Source organism: Acartia tonsa, chromosome 5, assembly GCF_053477335.1.
Source record: "Acartia tonsa isolate MP-2025a chromosome 5, ASM5347733v1, whole genome shotgun sequence".
In the NCBI taxonomy this organism is placed as follows: domain Eukaryota; kingdom Metazoa; phylum Arthropoda; class Copepoda; order Calanoida; family Acartiidae; genus Acartia; species Acartia tonsa.
Window position 1 is genome coordinate 35,172,918 of NC_137264.1, and position 24,051 is coordinate 35,196,968.

Sequence of the window (24,051 nt, forward strand, 5' to 3'; positions counted from 1 at the left end):
AGACAATTCGTGTTTGTTAGTTGGTAGGTTGGTCTGTCAGTATTTTGCCGTTACAGCAGTAATAGAAAGGTAGCAGGTTTAATAATAACTGCATAAGGATTTTACACAGAAAATGAAAAAAAATAGTACAATGAAGTAGAAATATTTTAATAATTAATGATTAAATTTGTTAATTGAGGTATGTTAATTATTGTTAAGGCTATGAAAGAAATGAGAAAAAATCTCTGAAAAAGACATATTATATATAACGTACGGACAAAATTTTCATACAGAAGATTTACTACAAAAATTAAAACACAATAAAGATTTTTATTTACTAATTATAAAAGCTTCGCTTCTATTTTACTAAATGTCCCAGCTTTTAGTAAAAAAACCTAAATGGTCAAAATAGTAAACTGTAAATCATTTAGACTATTTAGTCTTTTTAAACCAAACAAAAATATTTGTAAACAAGATAAATAGTTCGTAAATTTTAAGCGTTGCTTCGCCAAAATGAAGTCTTTAGGACCGTGCGTCCGTATGGCACCTTCATGAATTAGAAATGGACAAAGAAAATGAAAAAAAATTTTAAGCTGTAATTTTGTTCTAAAATGCCTATTACTTCAATTTAAACAACCTTTTAATAGTAAAATTGTTCCAAAGGAATTTTACCAACCCCCTGTTCCCTATACCCTGCGGGATTCCTAAACCTTATAATAACCTAACCAATAAACTAGGTGTGCTATCCCAACCTAACTATAATAAACTTTTACAAACTAAACCTAACCAATATAAAGGATAGTTTGTGGAATAGGTGCAATCCCGTATAGGTGCAATGTTCTGCTTAGTTTCCACGGTAAAATAACCCAAAGCAGCACCCAACCTAAAAATCCATTAACCTTGTTTTCATAATTCTCCTTTTTAGGATAAAGAATTAAGAATGCAAAAATTCAGATCCGGATCTAAAATATTTTCAAAGGATTCAGGGAGGGAGGGGACATTGGTCTGTAAATTATATTGGTACCCAAAGTTTTTTTTACCACGTTGTCTTGTTTATTGAATAATTTTAATCTACAAAAGGGGTAATTTTGTTATATTTCTATTGAAATATTTTTCACATTTTGGTTAAGTAAGAAGTATCAAAGCCCCGCAGGAAATAGCCAACCAAAGGTGGCTGTAATATACAAAACTTTCTCTTTAAATGATATCTAGGATATAAATGCTCATTTTATTCTTTTTATTGCTTTTTTGAAAAGTAGTATACATAAGTTTTATAAAAGCAGTATTCTATTTAAAATGAGTATGAACGGATTTCTATAAATTTAAATTTTGGTTCCATGTGTTATAATGAAAACTCATGTCATAGATTGACTAAAAGCCATAAACTCCGTTTTTCAGGGTAGCTTCATATAGTGCTTAAAAAACAATTCTCTGTAACTTATATTTTGTCTTATTCAAGAAAATTTAGTAAATTAAGTTTGTACATTGATATTTTACCTCGTTATAATCTTAGTCTACTTTTGGGTATGGTTATACATTAATATTTTTAGTTTTGACACCACATTACAATTTAATTTCTCTATTTTTGTAATATAAATTTGTCTAATAAAGCGTTTGTACTTTTGCCCTCTTGACGTCTATTTAAGCCGTTTAAGTATATGATTGTTCTATTATTGTATGTGTTCATTGATACATTAAACCCCTGTATAATTCTATAAGCCCTCTATGTTTATAATGACTCTACTATTGTGTATGTCCTCCTACGCTCATGCAAAAATTTGTGGGATTGTTTCTGACGATATATACAGACAGACAGTGATAGGTAAATTGAAGAATAGTTATTTCTTTCATCATAGGGTTATAAACCATCCCTAGAACTATGAAAAACTTCAATGTAAAGGAGAACCATATCGGTTCTGCGGTTACCTAGATCCTTTACAATGCACACACAGACAGAAATCTTATCATTTTTACATTAGTTTCTGTTACCTAATTGATAATTCCTAATAGATTTACAATTTTAGGCCTATTTGAAAGTCTTTGTGTCCGTGATTGATATTGCTAAGTGTAACTTGATGCTTTTAGTACCCAAAACATATGCATAGAAAATTTTAAACTCATATACTGTAAAAAGAACTTTTAAAATAAATTTGAAGGAAAAATTTCTACAATTTGGGTATGCCTGTACGTCCGTCAATACGGATATCTTTCATCGTAAATTTAGAGTGGTAAGAAAATTCCTGTTATGATAAGGTTTATTCTAGGAATTATGAAATTCTAAAGCCTTTCTCATTTTATCAAATCATTGCAAATTTTTCATATGGTTATTTCTATAACGATTAAACACTATATAGATTTAGAAAGTAATTTTGATGGTGACTACTATGACGAGTTAACACAATGTAAAATTTAAAATTTTTCTAGGCATATAATTTCAAGAGAATAATTTTGAAGATTTTATGTTTTCTAATTAGAAATTAGGTAATATATCAAAAATGTTTAGAAATTATTAAATATATTTTATTTCTTTTTTTGCAGTGTTTTTGTTTTGACCTTGGTAATTGGATAAACTTGGAAAATAAGGGGGGGAGGGAGGATAGGCCCCAGAAAAGATGATGACAGTAGTTCGAAATCTCGGATTTTTTAAAACTTGTTTTGTTCCCCCCCCTTATTTTTGTGCATTAACTGGTGTTTATACAAATGCGCCAATTTCAAATCCCCTACCTAAATTTTTTTTATAATATTTTTTATTAAAACTCAAATTAAAAAGTAGAAAGACGGTTGACTTATCCCCCTCGCACTTTAATAATACCTAAAGGCTTCTAGGGGGCGTTGCCCCTAGTCTATCTTAAAATAAAAGCTATATCTTGCATTATTTTTTTCAATTAGGTGTTTGAACACGAATTGCATATAGTAAAAATATTTTTCTTTTTTAATTGTTATCCTAATAAGATAAAAGTTATACTTAAAAATTGTTTTAATAGTTATCATTATATTTTGCATTTTTTTAAAAACACTAAAATTGACCAAAATATGCGTATATATTTTGTACTCACTTGCGTATTTTATATTTCAGATTTTATTTACCCGTCATCGAAAAGATAACACGTAGGAGGGCCTTAAAGGTGTGGGGGGTGGGGGTGAAATAGTTAGATAAAAATGGCAGTATTTTTAAAACCCCCTCCCTATTACTTCACTTTTCACAGTGGTTTCTTATAAAAGAATTAGGTTAACCCTCTAATTTCTAAGACAATGGGCGATAAATAAATGTACATCCCCAATGAGGATAAACAAAATAACCCCTACTGTAGACTTATCTAATTAGTTAAAAAGTGTCAGCACTGAAAACAGACAATCCAATCAAGATTTGATAAAAGTGCCCAATGTACAAAGCCAACGAATAATAAAACTTTAAATACCAATATAACATACAGTCAATAGGATTACAAATAATAATTATCTTCGAGCAAAAAATACCATTGAGAATTTCTGTTGTAAAATTATTTTAAAAGGTAAATTATGATAATCATCAAAAACTTCAGCTCATTATACATAAGTAGTACTGAAATCATATTTTTGTCCCTAATTGAATGATTTGGCCCATAGTACTAAAGTACTATATTGTATATCTTTAGCAGAAACGCCCTACGAAATTGGAACATTTTTTAAGTGGGAAAGTTTTACATTTATTTTCAATCTTGTCCTTTTATCTCTATCTCTCTCTCTCTCTCTCTCTCTCTCTCTCTCTCTCTCTCTCTCTCTCTCTCTCTCTCTTTCTCTCTCTCTTTTCTAAAATCTTTTCAATCTTGTCTTTTTATCTCTCTCTCTCTCTCTCTCTCTCTCTCTCTCTCTCTCTCTTTCTCTCTCTCTTTTCTAAAATCTTTTCAATCTTGTCTTTTTATCTCTCTCTCTCTCTCTCTCTCTCTCTCTCTCTCTCTCTCTCTCTCTCTCTCTCTCTCTCTCTCTTCTCTCACACTCTCTCTCTCTCTCTCTCTCTCTCTCTCTCTCTCTCTCTCTCTCTCTCTCTCTTTCTCTCTCTCTCTCTCTCTTTTCTAAAAAGATCTGTGTGTCTGTATCATTCTCTTTGTGTTAATTTTTGTAAGAAAAATATGATTTCTACCCCTTTCTATTCATCGTTAAACTCTCTAACAAATATTTTCTTAAAAATCAATAAAACAATCTCACAAAAATGTCCTAAATGTTAAAATTGTTAATATTTTTTATCATTTGCTGCTCTTATTGACATTAATGTGTAATTTGTTTTGCAAAATTATATTTTTAATCAAAATCCTATGCATATATGTAGATTAAAATTGTCCCTTTAAAGCTCACGTTGATTTTAATTAATTTGTGTGGCCAAATCCAGGTATATAGGGATAAGACAATGGAAAATATTAAATATTTACCTCATAAATTAAATGATACATTGTCATAGAGAAAAAATACCATTTGATTTTGGAAGATTTTTTCTTGGATTAAACTTTTAAACACTGTATAGGTATAATACTGTATTTTTCTAATTTGGGAGGGATGATTACCAACCAATTAAGCTCTGGGTCAAACCCAATTAAAATAATTTTTTCCCTAAAAATACTGGAATTAGAATATGTAGGACGAACAGGAAATATTTTAGGATCAAATTAAAATTCACTTTTTTTGAAGAAATGCAACCCAAATTAAGTCAACTTATATGCATATATTTATCATAAAAACACTTAGCATAGAAACTCTATAGCTAAGTCTAAAAAATTAGCACTGCTATATTAATCCTTATTCTTAAAACGGTGTGCGGGCATGTCATGTACTTTCAGCTGTTTTGCAGCTAAGAGCCTTAATTAAAAGTTCATCGATTTTTTTGAGTTAATCGTTACCAGGAACATTTTACCGAGAACTGCACTAGAACCAGAAAACTATCTATTTATCTAATTATTTTCTACATATCTTTCTATTTATCATTATTCTAATAGATTAATTTTACTATCTTTCTTACCTTGTATGAGCGAGGCTGCTATCTTTCTTACCTTGTATGAGCGAGGCTGCTATCTTTCGACACAACAACAGCCTACGGTGAGGGTAGCAGATTCTCATTACCTTACCTCCTACTCCCTGTAATGACCTTCTTCCTTACAGTTGTGCCTGATAAAAGGCCAAGGCATCCCTCAAAAATTTAAAGTCTGACAAAGCAGCAGTAATTTTTTAAAAAGTTGTTGGTTCGCCACAGTATAAAACATTGGTTGTGCTTTAATAATAACAACTTTAATTTATATTTAAGGCCTAGGCATACCATCTTTTTTTGTTCTTGTCATGCGTCTGACATAACAGCTTGTAATAATTTAAATATATAAATTCCTGTATTGATGGTCTCTGTTGGATTCTCTGGTTGACTCCATGCTCGCCAACATCTGCAGGTACATACATTTGTCAACTTTATTGCACAACCTTTGTCTACTGGTTTATTTTTGGATCAGATCAGGAATCTCAAGGAATAGTACACCTCAAATTAAGCAACATAAGCACTATTTTAGAATTAAATCATTGTTGGAAAAGGGTGTATCAACCAATCAAGATGCAAATTAAAAAATTTTCTCTCCAATTTTTCCGAGAGGTGTCAAAAAAGTTTCTTCCTCATATCCCTCTTTAATTTAGTGGTAGATTATTTTGTAACTCATTACCTTATCCCTTTATCCGTTGCCTGTATAAAAGATTAATATTTATAATCGTACTTTTGTAGTAATTAATAAAGCTATAAGATTTTCTGAAAAATTCAACAATTATTGTTTTTTCATTCTTTACTTACATAAAAAAGCGCAGCAATAACTAGCTGACACATGTGATATAAACAAAACAGTTAAATAATTTCTTTGCATGCAATTACAATTAATCACTAAGAATCACATTTTGTTAGATGATGTATTTAAGTATTTAATGAATAATTTTACCTAAATAAACATTAACAAGGATTACGTAATAAGGAACAGACATAAGACATAAACTTAATAATAAAGTAGCTGTGCAACTAATTTTAAACATTTTATAAAACTTTGTATTTAATCCAATAACTTTATTGGAAAGGATAAAAAGTAAATTAAAATTTTATTGGGATCTGCCTAGTAACCAAACAAGGATGATTACATCAAAAACATGGAGATTTTGAATAAGGAAACTTGTATTTTTAATAGCAAATAAATCAGGATACTTTGCACTGAATAGTCTTAGCAGAAATAAACCTATAATTATGAAAAAGGTGATATCCTTTAGCTTTCAGTAAAATTAGACAGAATGTAATTAATGTATTTACTTCATAAAGGACAAGGTAATGGAAGAATACTTTTTTAGCCTTTAAAATTTAAGATAATGAAAAAAGACGCCTATATTTAGTAATTGCAATTGTACCTTATTCTGCAATGGTACATTATGATTGATTTTAATAAAAGGATATCGCAAAATCAAATCACTATAGTAGGATATATTAAATACCAGAAAAATCATATTAAAGTCTAAGAATTTAGAGTTAGTGACATTTTGCGTTATAAACCACAATCTGCGCGGTAAAAATTTTAATATTTATAATCGCGGGGGCGAATATCATGTTGGAATAACTCAAAGTACAATTTGATTAGGAAATATCCTTAAAAGGATTATATTTGCCTTTTTTTATGCTTTCATTCTGTTTTAAAATTTTAGATTTTAATTTTGGATAAAACATGGTTTTAAAATTTGAATTTATAAAAAAATTTGGCTTCAATTAAAACAAATCAATAAATATTTTAAGCATCTAGAACTAACCCATCCATAGAATTTGATTTTGAAATAAGATAACCTAAACCCACCCTATGTCCCATGTGAAGATTTACTCAATCGGTTCAGTGGTTGTCGAGATCTTAACACAATTTTTCTATGTTTGCATCTTTATGCAAATAGAAATAGTTTAATCTGAAAAAATAGATAAATGTTCAAAAGATCAATATAAAACTAAATAAATTTCAAAATTTGAATATGCACCATGTTCAAAGAACCATTGCAATTCCAAAAATACAAAACTGCTAAACCTTTGAAACTATCAGCCACGCCTGTACATGCACTTTGTTGTGTAAATTAGCGTCCTTGTTTTTATACAGCCTGCATTTTAATTATAACATATCAACAGCGAGGATCATTTAATAGTAATAGTTATTTCTCGCATCGTATTATAAACGGCTTTCCGCGGATATAGAATGTACAATTAAAAGTTTAAAACTAGTTTTTCTTAGCCCCGAGGTGCCGGAGGCACCGGCTAAAAAAACTGGTTTTAATCTTTTGATTGTACATTTTTATATTCGTAGAAAGCTATCCACCGGATTCGAATGAATACGAGAAAAACAAAGAGCACATTAAAAAATTAATACATAAAAAAATTTTAAAAAAGTTTTTATCAAAGTTGTAGGTAATTGTTATCTAGATTTAGTTTAAATGCTAGAAAGTAGAAACAAAGTTTAAATATCATAGATGATATAAACATACCCAAGTGTAGATAAGTGTAACTTTCCCAGTTATAGGTATGCCTATTTAACAGATTATTTTATATTCTATTCTGTAAAGAAGTAAGGTTTATGTCTGAAGAGTTCTCCTTTCTATTTAAGCTTGACATAGGTAACGGAATGGCTTTAAGCTATTTATTTTTGGTTTTAAGCCTTGGGATGGTTTTGGGCTATTTTTTTATTCTTCTTACTCTTTCGAATGAAGAGCCCTTAGAGGCCTAGATTCTAAAGCGCATCTGCTAGTTTAAAAAAGGGTCGAAAAATATTAATTTTAAGGTATATAAGTCTTTAACCCCTGCATATGAATGAGAATTTTTTTTCTCTGGGGGCGTCAACTTGCTAAATATGGATAAATTTGTCATGGGGGATTTTTCATTCATCCCCCCCCCCCACTCTCTCATTCTAAAAATACAGTACATACGCCGCCGACAGAGTGTAGATACTCTTAAATTAACTTATTTAATTAGTGGTCTTTCATAAATTTTTATTTGTAAGTATAAAACTGTTTTTGCCAATTTTTTGGCTTTCAACTATAAATAATTGATACAAAATTACGATGAGAATTTATGGAGAGGTTTATTTTGCTAAAAGCAGGTAAAGATATTAATGGTTTATGGTAATAGAAAGTGATCATAGTTGACACAATATTGACATAGAGTTAGCAAAATACCTTTATAATTACATTCTAAATAATAGGACTTAAATTAAACTGAAAAAATTAGTTTTTTTTTCAAATATAATCTTCTAAATCATTTTACTTTATGACTTAAAATTTTTGTCCCCGTTCTAAAACTTATTTAGATATTTTCATTCTTGTTTGCAAAGTATTCGAGCTTATTCACTTCTTTGACATTTGCAAACTTTATTTTTTTTGCATTTTGCCCTAACTGGATTTTATCCTTATTATTTAAAAGGTGGGGTAAAAAGACTGTACACTATATGTTATAATTTACTCCAGGACTGTATTTTTACATTTTTAGGCAATTAATGTAGTGATATCCTATAGGTTAAGAATACCTACTGAACGATGCTTAGGTTATTTCAAAAGGGCTAAATTGTTTTAAACTAATAAAAGAGGGGGAAGTAACGAGGCTGTAATTTGCTAATTGTACTTTGTCATAATTTTTTTTAATTTAATGTCTTTATTTTAATTTGTTTTTGGTAGACACATTCTTTAGGACTGTATTTGTTTTATTTTCCAAACAATTTTAAAAATGACACTAGGACAGTATTTTAAAAAAAATTCTGTCTGAAAAGAGTGTTTGTGTTTTTCTTGACAAATTTTCCTGTTGTGATAGACAGAGGTTACCCTCGTATAGCTGGCTGGCCGTCCGCGAGGTAGAATCGAAGAGGTAGTAGCAGCTGGCCCGCTTGTTCCAGGCTGCCCGCTGGTGGTTCAGGTTGTCCTTCGCGGATGTTAATGCCCTTCCAGCGCTGTGCCTGAAAAAGTATCAATTTATTTTACCTGGAATAATCAAATATAGCACTAGGAGCACTTGATGGAAGGGGAGGGGGAGAGGACTGCATCGATCCTCCACTTTTTAATTTGTTTAAAAGAATAAGAAAAAAAAATGTTTATAGGTGGGAGATTTTTTTCAAAGATCTCTTTAGAGGTTGGAGGCATCCTTCCTCGAAAAATGTATAAACCTTTCCTGTACCTATAAAGAAGCTTCACTTTAAATAAATATATTGGTCCTGTGGTTGGCGAGATCCTAAGCTACAAAAAACAGACATACTATACTAAATTGGTCATAACTGGGAACACAGTAATAGTGTCTGACTGATTATGACGTAACAAAAAAAAAAATTAGCCAATGAGAGGCCGTTATTGACCAATGGTAAAATTATAGTGGCCTCTCATTGGCTAATTTTTTTTGTTACGTCATAATCAGTCAGACACTATTACTGTGTTCCATAACTGGCTAATCGTCGACATAATTATATTCAAATTTCTAAAGATATTATGACTATCTGTTTCTGTTGAGTTTTTGGTATAGTCCCTTTTTTGGCAACGCCTCTTAAGGGGCGATTCATCGTATTTTTAAAATGGCTGTTGTTAGGTTATTTTATGTAAGGTGAGGTTACTGCCCCTGCAGGGTTAGAGCCCCCACCCCCTCCCAGGGGCTAGAAATATTAGAAAAGCTACTGTGAAAAAAAAACGAAGAAACGCTCTTTAGGAGGCGTTGCTACGAAAGGGACTATACCCGATTTTTCTTGTACCCTAACTTGATATGAAACCAATTGAATAAAATCAGTGAATATTTGTGGCTTTTCCTGAACATGTGTGTCTGTAAACATTAACATCAACTTTCAACAATTACGTCATTAACAGTTTTTATTTGTTACACTCTTTTTAAGTTTCTTTAGGAGCGAACATTCTTTATAATTATCACGGGGTACTGGTACCCTCAGTTTATACATATTTTTTCATTCATTTGGTGGTAATTTTATTAAATCTTAATTGGTTGGTTCCAATTAAGTGTCCAAACTATTATGTTCAATATATAAAAAAAGAGATGGATAAAAAAGTAAACTTTTATTAAATCATTAAAGTTATTAAATCTTAAGAATTCATCAATAACAAAAATGGTACAGCCATTGTTTTTCAATTCGTTAGGGGTATACGGACAAAACGTAGTTAAAGAAAAGTTGGGATACTAAAAAGATGGAAAAAAGAAGTAAATTTTCTTTCAATAAAATTTTGTAAATGATCATCCTTGTTTTTAATTGGACTCATTTTTACATCTTCTTGTTAACTTTTACACGGATTTCTCTCGAAATTTTTTTAACTATTCCAAGATTTTCTATAATAAGTTCTTTACGTCGTAACAACACAGAACGTCGTTCAAGTAATTTAAGCTTGAAAATGAAATAGTTTTTTCCAGCATTGCTTCAAAAAAAGATTATATCAGCTGTATTAGAACCGGTTCTCAGTCATACTGAAATATCATGTATAGCATCGTATAACACAAAATTTTCCACGAATATTACAATAAAATCATAACATAAAACCCAGGTTTGCTAGTCAGGGACTTCGGTCCCTCAGGGCTAACAAAATTTTTAATCTTATAATTTTTCATTTTAAAATCCGCGAAAAACTGTCTATAAAACGATGTGAAAAATAACTATTCAAAAGAATTAAAAAACAAAACAAAATCGTTTAGAGCTAACTCAGAAGCAAAACTTCATAATTTAAAATTTGTTGCTATATTGTCCTCTATGTAAATTTTTATTCTTGTTATACTTTAAAGTGTAAAGTGAGTCATTTAAACCATTACGGATAGGTTCTTCAAAATTACATCACTAAAATTTCAAGGGAGTACAAAAAGAACAATTTTCTACAAAAGAAGCTCAGCAATAAAAAGGTAATAAATTATGTTTTATAAATAATAAAATAGTAAACTCTAATACTATAATAAATATAATTGCATCTTTTAATGACAATCTTAGTAGTGATAATTTTGAATATTTATTTCTGCTCCTAGATATTTAAAGATGAATTTTCAAATAGTCAGAAGAAGTTTTCTTTGATGATTTATGTCTTGACTTTTTAATTGGGTTTATCAGGGATACAAGAAAAGTCAAATGGCAGATAAATTATTCGTTACCAATATAATTTCTAAGCTTTTGTGGATCTACTGCAGTTCACGGTAAAATATTGCTGGTAAGCAATATTTCCAAAAATCTATGAATTTTAAAGGCTGCTAGCTGCCAAACGGCTGAACGTACAGATCATGCCCGCACACTGTTTTAAGCGGCATAAGAAGGCCTACAAATAATCTGGAATAGCCATAAATCAATAATGCATAATTATCTCGCAGTGCAGAGAAATGCGCAAAAAAGACCTATTTTACGCGTTTTTTCTTCAGTCAAGCTTTCCCTGTGCATAATTGGATCTTGGCTATTCCTGATTATTTGTAGGCCTTCTTATGCCGCTTAAAATGGTGTGCGGGTATGATCTGTACGTTCAGCCGTTTGGCAGCTAGCAGCCTTTAAAATTCATAGATTTTTGGAAATATTGCTTACCAGCAATATTTTACCGTGAACTGCAGTAGATCCCTTTTTTTTACCCACAAAGATAGGAAACTACGGATTGTTTTGAGATAGAGCAGACTTTCTTTGCAGATAAATATAATAAAAATGCTGCGTCTTCCAAGACTAGGATCTTTTTGATTTTGAAGATTTTTTGGGGGGAGGGGCTGCTCTCAAACATGCATTTAGTTCAATGTTTTATACTGTTTGTTTTATTTTTGTTTTTAAAATACTTTTCAATTCAACTAATAAAACAAATTGCCAAAAAGTAATATTGCTCAAAATAGGATGTTTATTTTTTAGGCGTTTTTTATTTGTTTCGATGTCTATTGCCTTTGTCTTAAAAGGCGAAGCTTTTTTACATTCAAGAGTTGTTCATCCGTACGTTCGTCAGACCTTAGGCTTACTAAGTAAATCTAAATAAATATATTTGTATTAAGATTTCTGTCCGATAGTGAAATTCATTAAATAGACCTTAATCTGTAATGTTGGTGTCGGGAAAAGTCGACCCTCCCTTCATTTTTAATTTGGGGTTTTAAAAAAATAATAAAAAAATTTTTTTGGTGGGGTAATTTTTTATTTGGATGGTGGAGATACCCTCCCCCAAAATACTTTAAAACATTCCCTGAACCTATAAGATTGTTTACTGTAATGGAAAACCATACTAATTCAGTGGTTAGCAAGATCCTTCGCTACAGACAAAAAAAAGTTTATTACTTTATATCACAGGATTATTTGAATAAGAAAATTAAGTGCCTATAAAAAATGACGCCATACAATACAAATGACCAATACTAGGCCAATACACAAGATTACATTACCAATGGCAGGCCTGTATACATTTTAATTGACCACTAGTAGGCCAGTGTAAAGTCATTTTGTATAGGCACTATAAAAAGCTTCACGTAAAATTAACTATTTTGCAAAAGACCTATCCATAGGTCCCCAACTTTTACTCATTCCTTTGTCTGTGATTAGTTATTCGTTTTTATTTGTGTATGATTCATTATATTTTTTCCGAAGATAAGAATCAGTCACCATTGATAAAGGGGTATTTTATGAAGAAAATGTAATCATTATCCTATAAACTAATGTAGCTTCACTGGTGTATGTATGAAGGTATGTTTGTCCAGTACAATCTCGTAAATGGCTTCATAGATTAGTCACTTTTTTAAAGATAAGCTTAAAATTGCTTCAGGGCAGGTTTTATGCTATTTTCGAAAAGCGTATAGACCAGTCTCCTAAAGAGATACAGTAACTGAAAAAATTTTCTTCTCATTCTTATTATTCTAATAAGTTGCGGTAAATATAAATGAATGAAATAAAGGTTCTGCAATCAAAGGGCATCAGTTAAAGTAAAAAAAAATTCACTATTCAAATCTTATTTTATATTTCTGTTCAAATTCTATTTTAAAATCACTACTACCACATAATAAAGTTCTATGTTAGTTCATATGTCTGTAGGTTTTGGCAGTTTTCTTTTGTAGCACTACTTAATTTAAAGTTTTAATCCAAGTCTATATTAAACATTTATATACACGTATATTGATTGCTATCAAAAGTATTTTAAATAGCATATAATTATTTATATTTCTTTTCTAATAGCGTTGCTACTCTATAATTAAGGTATGTCCGTCCGATCTCAACAACAGTTATTTAATTAAATATATTTCTTATCATGCTTACTATATGACAAAAGTATTTTAAATAGCATATAATTATTTATATTTCTTTTCTAATAGCGTTGCTACTCTATAATTAAGGTATGTCCGTCCGATCTCAACAACAGTTATTAAATTAAATATATTTCTTATCATGCTTACTATATGACATTTCACTGTCATGTCTCTTGGAAAAAAAACTCTTAGAAAAAATTGCTAATTATTTTTCTGCTCTGCTACATATCTACATAATCATCATTGTTTACTGCTCATTAATTCTTTTTAAGCTATGGACAAAAAGATGAAGAGATAGGTGAAAGCGAAAAATCGTTGATTATAAAAAAACAAGGAAAATTATGACCATTTAAACTTTTAAAGCTATCCTTTTGGATGATTGGGTGACCAAACGCAGAAGCACAAGGACTAAATTTGCATAATAAGTTCGAAAATAAACTATATATATATGCATAGTATTGGTTAAGAAAGGGAGGGCATATATCTGTCAGCGCATTACAGATCAATAAACCAACCTACAGACAAATAAATACCAATATTGCGCATCCTTTGTCTTAATGTTCTAAATGCATAATTTACCTTCTTGTTTGAATATTATTAAGCCAGGGGTGCTTCAAACAGTGCTCGGCTGTAGCTCGTTGACTAAAATAGATAAATAGATTATTAAAAGATGAAGAAATGATTGTGGATAGATTAAGAATGGTAGATAAATTACTAATAGATTGATAATTAAATTAATTAATTTTGATGGTATATTTGCTAATAGATTTTCAATTGATAGATTGTTGAAAAATGAATAATTAATTATGTGAGAGATAGATTATGCTGTTGTTAGATAAATAGATGTAGTAGGGATGGATAAATAGATAGATTAATGACATACAGTAATATAGATAGGCTCAGACAGACAGATATATAGATAGACACAGAGAGACATATAAATAGATAGACACAGATAGATAGATAAATAGATAGACACAGAGAGACATGTAAATAGATAACCTCAGATAGATAGATAGAAATAGATAGATAGATTGAAAGATGGACAAAGATGTATAAATATATAGATGGATAGAGATCTGAAATCTAAGATTGATGAAATATTCAGCGAGTTGACACTGCTTCCAAAACTGAATTGATGGATTGAGCTTTCGCACCTTTTTCTTATTATAAGCAAAGCTCACTTAAATTTAAGGTAGGTCCGTCTATACACTCCCACGTTCATGTTTGAACAGTGATCAGTGACATGTTAAAATCGTCTTTTCTATTTCAAATTGTGCATAGTGATTTTTACGTAATATATGGAAAGCTATTTTGATACCAACTCTTAATAATTTGAATATCCTTTTAAATTGAATTTTGAAATGGCCATTCCTAAAACGTTTAGGCACAATTATTAAACGCAAAACCTCTTAACAATTAGGTCAAGGAAATGTTTGTACGTCCATATACATAGCTTATGAAATAGAATTTGAGATATTTTTTCACTATAATATTTTGTTAAAAATTGAATAATATTTCCGCTTTTATGTATGTTGTAATCCTTGTCAAGTACACATTTTCCTCCGAACTAACTCCATCTATACTCTCTCTCTCTCTCTCTCTCGCGCGCGCGCTCTCTCTCTGTAAACCTTTGTTTCCTCTCCCCAACCTCTTAACTAGAAAGGCATTTGAGAACATTTTACTTTATCAAAATGATAATAATAAGAAGAAAAGATAAACGGCTATTGTATAAAAAAAAATTACTGTTTTATTGTGAAGATTCCCCTGCTCAAGGAGAATCTACTCTAAAAATTCCGTTGACAATCGATCAGTTTATTTTAAGATTGTGTTTTGACCAATTTTGTATTAACACGTTCTCACATTAGTTGATTTAAAACTTTTATTACATCTCAAATGACACTATTCCATTAAGCAAATCAAGAATAGACTAGAGAAAAATTATCTTATAAGAGAACTGATTTATTTTCATCTGCCCAACCTAAAAGTTGGTGCTATGTTGATTATTATTGATGGAAGAAAATATTCTAAGACAAGTAGGTACCATATTCAGTAGCTGCAATATGAAGATAAAAACTAAAATAAAAATCTGTTTTGATGTTTTGTTTCAGGCAAAAAGAAGCCCCCCTGCTTAGAAATTAGCTTGAGTTCAAAGGGCCTTGTTTGTGTTGACTTAACTTTTTATACTTTAATGAGTTGTTTTGTACTTGTTCAATTTTTTGTAGTGAAACTACTCTTTGGTTTACTTTATCTGTCAATCCCGAGGGGGAAAATGTATTGTTTCTCAGCTGCTATAAAAGATATATAGCCAAATTTTGATGTATAGATTTTGCTGACCAATGGTTGACCATGCATTGGTTCGTCAGTCTGTCTGTAATTCTCATGGGAATATTAAATTTCTGTACGGGTAATGTATCTTTCTCAGCTGCTATTAAAGATAGATGACTGAACTGTGCTGTACAAATGTGACCGATGAATACGCAACTTTTATTTGACTCTCTTGGTCCGTTGGTCTTTCTGTAATGGTCCAGGGAACATTAATTTTGTGTAATATATTAAAGATAAATTTGTCTAAAAGATTCTGTTGACCAATGAGCATCTATACTATTTCTAACTTGTTCTATCATAATACCAGCCATCAGCCAATCGACGTAAATATTAGGCGAAAAACAAATACCATAATGTCGACATAAAACATTATTTTATTCTATTTCAAATAATGCTGTTGTGCTTTGTGGTGAAGGTGATTTTGTCTCTTTATTTCATAATTCTTTTTATATCCATTTATTTTACATCTTAAAATTGATCACTATTAATGAAATCTTTAACAAGTATAAAAATAAGTCTTGAATTGCCCAAGGGTGCATAGCTTAACAATACTAATCTTGTAATGGCTAAGAAACTTTCTAAAATCAATCATAACAAAAATATCTAATTAAATGAGAAGCCTGTTGTATTGCCTCAAGTATGTTATAGCTTTGTTTACCATTGCTAAAATTTAGTTGGCAGAAAGATGTGCGCTAATCTATTTTCGCATCTTCAAACATAGAATAAGAGAAGATAGATATCAAGTTGAATATTTCTTTCCATAGATATTAGTTCCATTGCAATTTAACTTTCATTGACACACCTAATTTTAGAGATGCTACACTACTAAAGGAACTCCTAAGTGAACTGGACGAGAGAAAAATATCATCTTTCAGTGATGCCTCTACAAAAGCCAAGTCCAAAAAAAATGGAGAACCATTGTGCGTGGCCTATGCTCTGGAAAGAAGAGATAAATGGCAATGATGACACTACAGAAAAGTTATGAAACTTGTGAGGGTGAAATGATGTTTTTATAGGCGGCATACTAAAAATGGCGGAATAATTCTGTATTGATTGATTGATATTAAAATTGCGGCATTTTTGCGTTTATACTATCCATTATCTGACAATGACAATAATAAGCAAATATTGACCATAGGACAAACACATGAGTGACAAATTTCGAAGTGGACACTTTTATTTGTTTATTCATATCTATATGTCTACTCCGACGTTTGTCACTCCTGCGTTTGTCTTGGAACCCAAATATTCATATCACAAAAGTCAACCTCTTAGAAATCTTGTAATTTTCAATTAATTCTTTTCTGATTGATTGCTATTGTTAAGTGCAGTGTTTAAGTCAATTCGTGCGTTTTCTACTATAATTGTTCTTTGGCAATCATAAGCAAATGTTGATATTACAAAAGCCCTGCTAAAAAGTTGCCAAACGACTCGACTACTAGTATACAGATGGATAAAAAGGGTTAATGATGTTATGAGGGTTTTAACCAGGGATTCGTGGATAAGACTGCATGTTATATTTAGAGTTTCAATCTTTCTCTCAGTTCTTGGGTTAGGTAAGGTTTATATACATTTATTTACAAACTATTAATCTAACTTTAATAAAGAAAAACATCAGAATATCTCTTTTTTTACATGAAGTTTGGTTGAAGTGTTACTGCCAAAATACATATAATTCAGGGATCTAAAGAGATAAGACAATAGCCGATACATTAATGTACATCTCCAATGATGATAAACAAAACTACCCTTTCTATAGATTAGAGTTGGCGGGTAAAAATTTTGGACACTCAACTAAATGGACCAACCATAAAAATTCATTAAAAGTCCCCAAAGTTGTTAAGCCAACGATAAGAAAATGTTAGCTTAACTCTTTGGGGACTAGTGTAATAAACTGCCCAATGTCCCCTCCCTCCCTGCATATATTTGTTCCTCCAACCATACACCTTGTCCCTGATCTATAGGATGGGTTAAAAAGGGCAGCCAGCAAAACATATTTTTCAAGTAATGACTTTTTAAGTCTTGAGGAGTGTTGGTCCAAATGGGCACAAAAACCAAGGCGTAGCTTCTCTTAATGTTTTTTTAATAAAAACTTGGCAAAAATTACTCCAGAAAATACAGCACAGTCTTTGTAGAACGATTCAAAAGAAATTAGTCAAAATCATTGTACTTTTCAATGTACTTTTGTTATTTCATGATGGTCTATTTTCATTAAAAACATATATAACTTTATACAGCCATCTTTTAAAAAAAAAAAAAAATTTATTGACAAATGTTAGAAATACTTTTAATGTTCTGACTTAACAAATGCAATTTTAGCTTGTTATTGTTGGGCTACTTATGAAACATACATGTTCTTGTTTTATTTGAAATGTGTTGCACTCTGAACATGTAATATAATATGGATATAATATAATCATAAAGAATGTCGCAATGTTTAGGCATTAAGATAAACCTTACTTAGGCCCAGTTTAATGAACATGATTTCATAGTATTTACATCACTTAAACGTCTGAATATAACGGGACAGGTCTAACAAATAATTTAGACATGTTAGAATCGCCCAATTGATTTAAAACTATGCAAGATTGTTCTAAAACAGCTGGATAAAATTTAGATTTAATTATCCCATAAACTAGATTTTCTATATTAGGATTACCGAGATGATTTGACACAGTAGAAAAGGGAAATTTCTATTTATAAATCTTGTAGTAAGTACGTTCACAAAAAGCAGCCTGTATTTATGCAATTTCCCGGTAATTCTTTAAATTTGAAACAGTTCTCTATTTTTATCATTGTTAGACTGTCAGTCTGTCTATCCTGTTAAGCTTCGCTTTTATGCAAAAGCAAAACCTATACTGTAAAAATAGATTTTTTTTCATAACCTTAGAAATGGCCTAAAATTTGTTACTTTACACATTTGCATATCTTAGTCTTACACAAAGAATATGATAGAGAGATAGAAGGAAAAAAGAAAAAGAGATAGAAAAAGGTGAGACTGAGAGGAGTAGAATGATAGAAAAAGTAGATCGACAGAGGGCTGAAGAAAAGGCGAAAAAATAGATATAAATTAAATGATTAAACTTTCAGGTGCAATCTCATGAACCAAATGTAAAACAAACTAACCCCCTACCCCCTTTCATATTTTCAACCCGTACCTATCCCCTACGGGGAGCTCTAGATCCTACTGGGCTCTCCTAACCTAACATAACCTTTTTATTTATCTTTTTTGTGTTTCTTTTTGTGGGGAGATATAAAAAAAGAGTTTAATGAATGAAAAACAAAATCATATACGAACTAAAAACATGGATCCTATAAAATTAAGGATCATTTTGTTGACATATAAAATCAGTCAATAATGGTGTCAAAGACTGACATAATATCGATATAAATACCAACACTATATTAACCCTATTTCGTTCGATTAACGATTATAATAATTATTTATCGCATAGTATTATAAACATTTCTTTCCCGTAAATTAAAATTAATTATAAGATTAAAACCACCTTTGTTATGATTATAATTTCAAATTGTCTTTAATACGATTCTATATATGATTTTTCAATATGACTGAGAACTGGTTCTAATCCAACGGATACTAATCGGTTTCGAAGACATAAAAATAAAAAATAAAAAATAAAATGCAGTGTAATGTTGATAATATGCGAACTCTAAAGTCTGGCTGGATAAATACAGTTTGGGCGGAGTAAAGTCATTAGTCCAAACTCAAACATGCATAAATCAAAATGATTATCCTAGTATGCATAGGCATACATAGGCCTATAAATAAGTCATATCAAACTAAAATAGGCCTCCCAATATACAAATATAGGCCTATATGTACAGTAAAATATTTAAACAAAGTAATATGATGTGTTTTTGTGTGTCCATCCGATCCTGCCCCACCTCCCCCACCCCCCTTAAAAAAAAGAGCCCTAGACGCTTGAACGCAGCCGTAAAGTACATTTATTGAGTTTTACATTTTAGAATAAAATTCCTATAGTTACCGGGGTGGCTTTAAGACTTTTTGTCCTAACCGTAATCTTGCAAATACAGAGCCCATTATGGTAGTGGCGCAGCCACTAGTAGGTCATAAAGTACTAAAAGTATAGACAAATTAAACTTAAAATTCAAAGCACACCCTGCCATTCAGAGGGACATGTACTAGGGATTTTATGTTATGATGGCGATTCTTATGAAGATAAAGCACAACATTTTAGCGAAGTATCTATATAATCAAGTCTTAAATGTTACTACGCTCCTAGCATTTAAACAATTTAGCAGACTTCTAAATTATATTCCATTTCTTTCATATTACAAGCACCGTTTGATTGTACAACTTTTTATTTGTAAAGCTTCGCTTTATGGATGATTTAAATAAACTCCTTGTTAAAGAAAATACCCTTAACATAATACAAATCAGCAAATGCCTGTCTGTGCCCTCAATTTTGAAATGTGTATTAGGATTAATTCTAATGTGACCTCTCTTTCTTTATTCACAATTCATAACAACAAAGTGGGTGAAGTCCATGGCTGGAGGGATATGTAACTAGGAAAAAAATTGGTTGTCGCATCGCCCGTTGTCCAATAGATGATTAGTTAGATACGTTAAAAATGATTCTCACTGCTACTTTTATAAGTAGGAAAACGAAATAGTGCGACCAATAGGTGCAACAATTAGACAAAGGTCATGCAATCCAATAGTTTCTTGTCTAAAAAAAAGCCTAGTGGACGATACACAAGGGACTTTGATTTAATAAAAAAAAGTACATTTTGGGTGAGAAAGAGGGTACAGTCACCATCCCTCGATGTTGATTAAAACATGCCAAGGATCAGTATCGAGCTTCCCAGAAAAAAAGTAAAATTGCTAGCGCTGTCTAAATTTTTAGATAGACACTTATTGATAAACTCAAACACCCTAACTCTTTATTTTTTAAGTAGTAAAAATATTGTCAATTTAATAAGTCTTCAATCCATTGCAAGGAGAATAATGGGTAAAGAGGGGGAGAGGGAATTAAAACAAATTTTGCACAGGTTAGCAAAGCAAATTATTGGGGGAGTCTGATTAATTAGATAAAAAGGGAAGGTTGTTTGATTGCAGGGATAAACAAGTTGACAAATTATTTGGTTCTGATGCAGCTCACGGTAAAATCGATTATCTCCAAAAGTTTAAAGACTTTAAAGACTTTAAAGACTGCTTGAAAAGGTTTACAAACTACCTAGAAGAGACAAACCCCAATGATCCACAGAAAATGCTTGAATGAAGAAAATATGAGTAAAATTATTCCTTTTCGCAATTTTAAGTGCGCTGCGATAAAACAGCATTATTTAGCATTATCTAATACCGATTACTTATGGGCCTACATTTGTCATTTAAAATTGTTTGCGAACATAATAAAAATGTTTAGCCGTTTGACCGCTAGAAGACTTTAAAGCTCATAGCTACGATATAACTGACTTTTTTTCAATTGTCTGGCTGTCCCATGGCTCAAGATCACCAAATTTTTAAAAAGTACAATTTTCATTGTTTGAACAAAAAATAAAGACAGGTATCACTTGGATTAATCTTCAACCCTTTCTTCCTCCAATATTGAACAGAAAGCACTAGCAGTTCATGTACATTCCTGAATGCCTGTTTTTTCATTTTTGTAATTTGGATTAACTCATTATCCCTGCAGAGAAGAAAAGGCGGGGGGGGGGGGGAGTGGGATGTGTAGGTGGTTCAAGGTTTGAAGGATCAAACAGAATAAATAGATAGATACATCTATCATCTGTCTTCTTAAAATAGATAATCCTCATAATAAAGTAGCAGGATGTTTGTCTGTCCATTTGTCTGTATGTTTGTCTGTCTGTATGTACCTCGTTAACCGCTGAACCGATCGGGTAAAAGAAAAAAAGAGAGACAAGAAAGAAAGTTAGATAAAGAAACGGAATAAGAAAGAGCGACAACTTAATAAAAAATCTAACAAAAGGATTAATTTGAATTCATCAAATAATCTTTACATATCAATATAAGTATAAGAAATTAGAATGTAGATAGATAATTAGATTATAGATAGAATGATTGTTTGATAGAATGTCAATTAAAGAGTAATAATTGATAGATAGTGAATGTGATTTAAATCTTCATTTCAGGGAAGATTTATAAAGGTCCAATTGGTGCTTTAGTTTGTCTTATTTGCACATTAAAGATGCCCTTTAAGGCTAGGGGCACAGCAGCTAATAGTAAGTATAGTTATAATTATTTGTACATAATATTCAAAAAGTTATCTGGATGGATTAGTTTTTTATCGCATTGTATTAAAAACAGCTTTTCGCGGATATTAAAAAAATAAGATTTAAACTGGCTTTAATTTTATGATTTTTTTCTTCATATTCGTAGGATATTGTCGTTAATATGATACATGAGTTATCAGTAAAGCAGAGAACCGGTTCTAATCTAACGGATATCAATCTAATCCATACTGGAATTCAAATCTTACCTCTTATCTTTGACCAGAAGTTTATCAATGAAGTCTTTGGCTTGATCTGTCACCTGAAAAATAAAAAAAATAATGTTTTGAATTCCTAAAATGTGACAATAAAAAATAAGCAGACGATGAAATCATCAAATCTTTACAATAATTTTTAGCAGTCTATCTTACATAATTGCCGAGACAATAGAAATACAATGTCTCCACGTAAATACAATCGGACAAAATATGCTCAATTGGTCTAAGGAATCATCACACAAATTTCAGCCATCAATCTTTAATAGCATCCAAATAAAGAATGGACAGACGGCTCAAAGAGTCTCTTCGTTAAGTTTTATAATATTGTATCTTAAGCCTTTAATTTTTTATGCTTTTTTACACCCCTTAGCGACATATAATAAAATTATAACAAGCATTTTTATTTACATTTTATCTGTTTAGTTTACAATGCTTCTGTTGATTTGAGCTCCTTTGTATAAAATCAAATACTTTCCCAGATACATCAATAGTACCACAAAGTAGCTCCCCCTTCCCCCAAGCTACTTCTTAAAAAGTTAAAGCTAAAGTAAACGGAACTGCAAAGTAACCTAGCTAATCTAAAAAAACAATAAAATGATTTCTTGTGATTTGACAGACCTTCATCTTTTTAATATTTTTCTTTTTTAAAACCTCTAGGGGGGAAGGGGGTTCATATGCTCTACTAGACGCTTAATGGGACATTGACGTACCACTTGTTATAAAATCATTTACAGCTCAATAAGACAAATCAACACCTATACAAAAGAGGTCTCGTAAAATTGTTCACTATTTGTAAGTACCAAGAATAAATAGATAGATAGATACAATGTAAAATTGTTGACTATTTGTAAGTGCCAGGGATAAATGGATGGACAGATACAATGTAAAATTGTTGACTATTTGTTAGTGCCAGGGATAAATAGATAGATAGATACAATGTAAAATTGTTGACTATTTGTAAGTGCCAGGGATAAATGGATAGACAGATACCATGTAATTATGTTCACTATTTGTAAGTGCCAGTGATAAATAGATAAACAGATACAATGTAAAATTGTTCACTATTTAACCATGAAAATTTATAATTGAGTACTATGTAGACTAATGTAGACTTTTAACTTTGGCCGCTACGATTAGATACTATCAAAAAATGTGTTGCTTGGGTGCGGTTTTGGTTGCCGAGCCCTGAATAATATAAAAGAAAGGCTCTTGATTACAATGTGTAGCTTTTTTAAAGAGTTTCAAAGATTTTTTACTTTTTTTTCTGTTAAATCATTTATTATATTTCACGCAATGCATCTCTGAAATTAATAATAAAACAACAGATATAAAATTTTATTAAAAACTGTACCCTAGATGTTTATCTGAGGGCCAACTCAATTGTCAGCGATTATATGTAATCACCGATTCAAAATAGTTGCACTTATTATGAGTTACTGAATAGATTTTTTACATTAGATGGTTAATCAGACACAATATACCGTCCAATAATATCTATTATTATTATTATTATTTTATCAATGCTACACAAACTAACTTACCTTTTAGTAGTGATATTGTAATTTATAAACCCAAATTCAAGGGCAGCTACGATATCAAAAAGACACAGTGCGTATGAAGGTGCTTTGACTTTTGTGTCAGAACCAAAATTGGGACAAAGTGCATTTCATTACCATAGATTAGGTAACTTCATTTCACTTTTCAATAAAATCTAAAATGAAGCCGTTTTTGAGAAAATTAGATTTGAAAATTTAAAGTTCAATTTTCATCCACTAGGAGTTACCGCAAAATCATGACAAGAAAAGCAAAGTGTAATTATTTAAAATTTTGAACAAGTTTGCTTTTATAAAGTTCTTCATAAAACCACTCCTTTAGAGAGTTGATTCATGGCCATTCGTATCCGTTGCTTTGCTAAGGTCACGAAATTCAGCCTTAAATAAATCATATATAGAAAGGTTTTATGACAGACTTTATAAAAGCAAAGTTGTTCAAAATTTAAAAAAATAAATAATCTTTGCTTTTCTT

The 24,051-nt window shown here is 30.8% G+C and overlaps 2 protein-coding genes across 2 annotated transcripts in view; both read right to left on the reverse strand.

Moving 5' to 3' along the window:
- Positions 1-5,419, reverse strand: part of LOC145320122 (uncharacterized) — an 82,129-nt gene extending 76,710 nt beyond the window's left edge. Inside the window, exon 1 of the mRNA XM_080162561.1 lies at positions 5,329-5,419. Coding sequence (XP_080018687.1) covers positions 5,329-5,393 — 65 coding nt within the window. The 5' untranslated portion in view covers positions 5,394-5,419. The remainder of the gene's footprint in view (positions 1-5,328) is intronic.
- A 2,639-nt stretch (positions 5,420-8,058) lies between these two features.
- The window catches only part of LOC145319356 (myosin light chain kinase, smooth muscle-like), a 116,361-nt gene continuing 100,368 nt past the window's right edge, over positions 8,059-24,051 (reverse strand). Inside the window, exons 10-12 of the mRNA XM_080161441.1 lie at positions 22,018-22,070; positions 13,784-13,846; positions 8,059-8,936 (exon numbers count right to left, since the gene is read on the reverse strand). Of these exons, the coding sequence (XP_080017567.1) occupies positions 8,717-8,936; positions 13,784-13,846; positions 22,018-22,070 (336 nt within the window). The 3' untranslated portion in view covers positions 8,059-8,716. The remainder of the gene's footprint in view (positions 8,937-13,783; positions 13,847-22,017; positions 22,071-24,051) is intronic.